The sequence below is a fragment of the Buceros rhinoceros genome, unplaced genomic scaffold (assembly GCF_000710305.1).
Source record: "Buceros rhinoceros silvestris isolate BGI_N320 unplaced genomic scaffold, ASM71030v1 scaffold1322, whole genome shotgun sequence".
Classification (NCBI taxonomy): Eukaryota; Metazoa; Chordata; class Aves; order Bucerotiformes; family Bucerotidae; genus Buceros; species Buceros rhinoceros.
The window spans coordinates 20,975-24,840 of NW_010398082.1; the positions used below are offsets into that span (position 1 = coordinate 20,975).

Sequence of the window (3,866 nt, forward strand, 5' to 3'; positions counted from 1 at the left end):
AATCAGGATTGAGTAATTGGAATCATTAACTAACTTATATTTTGTTACTTTAGTTGTACTAGTCACAGCAATTTTTAAAGAGCATAACTTGCCAAAGTTACACAGTGAAGTTGACCTTACAATTTAATCAACAGAGCTCAACAAGGCAAGTGAAATCTGGGTACATGATAGGAAATGTAATTAGATGGATATTCTTCCTCTTGCCCAGTTATTTGGACATCAGAAGATCTTTTATTAAAGGCTGATTTATTCCTTGATAAGGAATAAATTATTTATTAGAGTAAAAATTAGACTGTCCTTTGAGGTTTCTAACAAGGTATGATTCAGTCATGATGAGATAGTTAGAAGAAAATAATTTGATTTCTCTTTTTCTTCCAGGACAAAATATGCAAGTATGCACTCAATACCAGTGCAGCAGCTCAAGCTGGGATCATTTTTCAAATGATAGGTGACAGCCACAATCTACTAAATCATGGCTTCATTTTTATTATGGATAGCTATTGCCATCATATGGGAGACCAGAACTCAGAATGAACACATAAGTGTAAATAACAGATGAAATTTCATTGAACTACAGCAGTTTTACAGAGTAACAGTCTCAGTTGCTGTTTCAGTATTTTTGCTGTAGAGGTGTGAGACAGTGAATCTTTATTAGGAGAGTGCCTCACAACAGGCAAAATCTGGAGGAGGAATTGTAAAACACTCCTGACTGCCTGTCTTTTTTAGCTACACTTTTGGTAAAGAGTTGTTGTTGTGCATTAGAATCATACTTAGATCTTTGTAATCCAAACTCAGAAAACAAGGGTGCTAAAAAAAAATAGGCACAAACCAAACAATTACTGCAGGGTATGAAATGGTACTCTTTTTCTAATAACTTAAAATTAATTTGTCTTCAAGCTTAGAATATTATCTTTTACATTTTTGTAGAAGGCTTTTGGTTTGCATCGAGAGGTGCTAGTGCTTTATATGATCCCTGTAAGAAAGACACTTTCTATAAACTCTTAAACACTTTGAACTCTAATTTAAAATGCTGATTATTAGAGCTAAGACTGTCAGAAGCGTAGGTAGTCCCGCACCCCTTTAAGAAGCACCTGAGGGTGCTTGAACAGTCCTCTTCCATTGAACAGGACTCCCAATGCACGTGCAGCACACCATGCAGACCTTGTCTATAGGGAGTATTCTCAGTCACTCTCGCTATTTTATGGTTTTCTTGCAACTCAGTCAAGCTGAACTGATGTTGACAGGAGAACTTTTTGCTGCACTTTTATAAAGGGAGGACCACATGGGAGGCCTGGTTGCCAGTACTGAGCAGGAGCTAACTTAGTGTATCCCATGGCCAACAGATTTTTGTGGCTCAGCACAGGCCTGAAGACAGCCCTGTACATGCAGCTTAGTGCAACACAGCACAGACCTGGGTTTACTCACATTAACTATTGCGTGGATCACTAATCTGTTGATGAAAAGAGAACCTTCAGATCTTCTGGTTGATATCTTGCACGTTAATGACAGCATTGAAAATCCACTATTGTTATGCCGTGTCTTAGGACTAAATGAATCTTCCAGAAGTTCTGATAAGAATTCTTTGTTTATTTCTAGGAACTGGTGAAACAGAAGATAAAACGTCAACTGACTAAGCGTCAAAAGTCTGCTCTGAGGCAACGCTTGCAAAAAGGAGAGGCAAATATTTATACCAAACAACATCGAGAAAATATGCACAACATTAAGTCAAGCTTGGAAGTAGCTAGTTTCTGGGGATAATTTCTTAAAGCTCCCATAGAACATAAGAAAAACTCATGATGTATACAGCTGAAAGAATTATGCTAATAACCAATAGCCCTTTTGTATAATGGAGCATTCTATTCTATACAACATTCTATTCTATACAAATACTTTTCTGGAAGTTAAACCTCATTCTGGTTCCTGTGATTTTGATTGGGGGATTTTGTGTTGTGTTTCTGGTTAAGACAATTGACTGTAATTTAAATTGTATCAGTAGTACATCAGTGGCTAAGAGCATTTAATTGCAGTAATTTCCAACAGTATCTTGTTGCAAATCAATTGTATTGTGTTTCTTCAAATTAAGAGTTTCTATAGTGCAGAGGATTCCACTTAAGAGGGAAGGGAAATTTCTAAAATCTATTTTTGCAATGAAATGGAATTTAAATTTAGACTGTTAGTATCATGTTTTAAACAGCTATTTGTTTGGTCTGATTAAAAATAACAAATACTAACCTGACAGCAGTTAGCACTCGTAAGATTTCTTTTGTACCTGTGCAAACATGAACAATACATATGGTGAATATGCGTTCTCTGAAGCGTTGTACGGACATGGCAAGCACTCAGATTTTTAATGTGCCTGCGTAGTTACCAATAAATTTTATTCCTTTGTATCTAATAACTTACATAAAGTGATGAGGATTCTGGAACTTCTTTTTTCAGAAATATTACCATGATGTTTACTATGCTATATCCTTAGGGTTTGAAGACCTGGAAGAAAAGCAAGTATCTTGATTTTTTTTTTTTTAAGAAAGATATGTCTAGTAATAAAATTAAATAGTGTTTATATTTAAAAACACATAATAAAATTAAGGAGTGTGTGTGAACACTGAAGGGGGAGAGAACACAGTTTCTGTGTTCATTTTTTTAACCTATCCACTGTAACTATGCTTAAAAAGTGGGGTGGAGCCTTTCTGGGGAAGAAAAAATTGGTAGAGTTTATTTACCAGTCTGTAGTTTGGAAAAGGTTAAATCTTTTACCTGCCTGAGTAAAAGAAATGAGGAATCCAGACCTTTGTTTTTCTGCTCATGTGTATGATATTATCTGTTCTTTGCCCTATGTACCTGGTATGCCTGATACCTTAATCCGGTTGTAACCTGTTGAAGAATTGCAGCCTCTATCCTGTCTGTCAGCTTTCATTGCATTCAAAGTTTGTAATTTTTGTCTCTGAAAGAGCATAAAAGGCTAGTCTCAGCCAGCAGCTGTACATAATCTTAAATAAAGGCGTGGCAGATAAAGATATGCAGTAGCTAAGTGTTCTTTCTAGGACCATAGCTGTGTGAAAGTGCTGACAGAAGTAAGGAAATCTGATTAAATTTAACGTTTAAGTGATTACTATCAAGGTGTGTATACCCAGTTCGTCATGTAGTTAGTGATAATTTTAGCAGGAGTAAGAAAAAAAGTACGTTTCCATTTTAAACATTAAGGGGAAAAAAAAGTTATGTTTCCAAGTTCTTAATAGTTAAGAAATTAAAACTCGTTCAGTGAGGGCTTCACAATATTTCAGTACTCACTTGGATGAGATATGCATGCAATACTTGGTTTCTACTTAAAGACACGTCACACTGAGTCAGTACCTTTTGTGTCTGACCTTTAGTAAGAACAGGTGGGCATTGGCCAAAGTAAATAAAGCATCTAGCGCATATGATGAAGATAAGTGCCAAAAGCAAAGGTGGCAGCCAGAGATGCCTGGTGGGAGGTGGGAGACAGCCAAGGGAAGATGAAAATCAGTCTAGGGATTCGGGGCTGGCCCCTTTGGTGTGGGAGAAATTGCTGGGCATACTCCCTTTGTAGACTTGGTGTCGGCCCAAGTGAATTGAGCCCAGAGAGGATAGGATGAAGGTTAGCAGCTACAGGAAAAGTCTTAGCCCCACATTTCGTAAAGCATTTGAGAGTCTCGGAACAGAACATGAGATGCAACATATAAATGCAAGTTTCCCCCATTCATGGGGGAGCAGTTGCTGGATCTACTCTCTTTGGAGAGTTGGCTTCAACAAGAAAAAAATTTAGCACAGAGAAGACAGGATAAAGAGTAGTGGCTCAAGGAAATGTCTTAGCCCCAATTTTCTAGGTGTGTTTGAGAGGCTGC

The 3,866-nt window shown here is 37.1% G+C and overlaps 1 protein-coding gene across 1 annotated transcript in view; it reads left to right on the forward strand.

Annotated features, from left to right (window-relative positions):
• Positions 1–1,758, forward strand: part of RIOK2 (RIO kinase 2) — a 17,921-nt gene extending 16,163 nt beyond the window's left edge. The window contains exon 10 of the mRNA XM_010130938.1: positions 1,597–1,758. Within this exon, the coding sequence (XP_010129240.1) occupies positions 1,597–1,758 (162 nt within the window). The remainder of the gene's footprint in view (positions 1–1,596) is intronic.
• Positions 1,759–3,866: the final 2,108 nt, after the last annotated feature.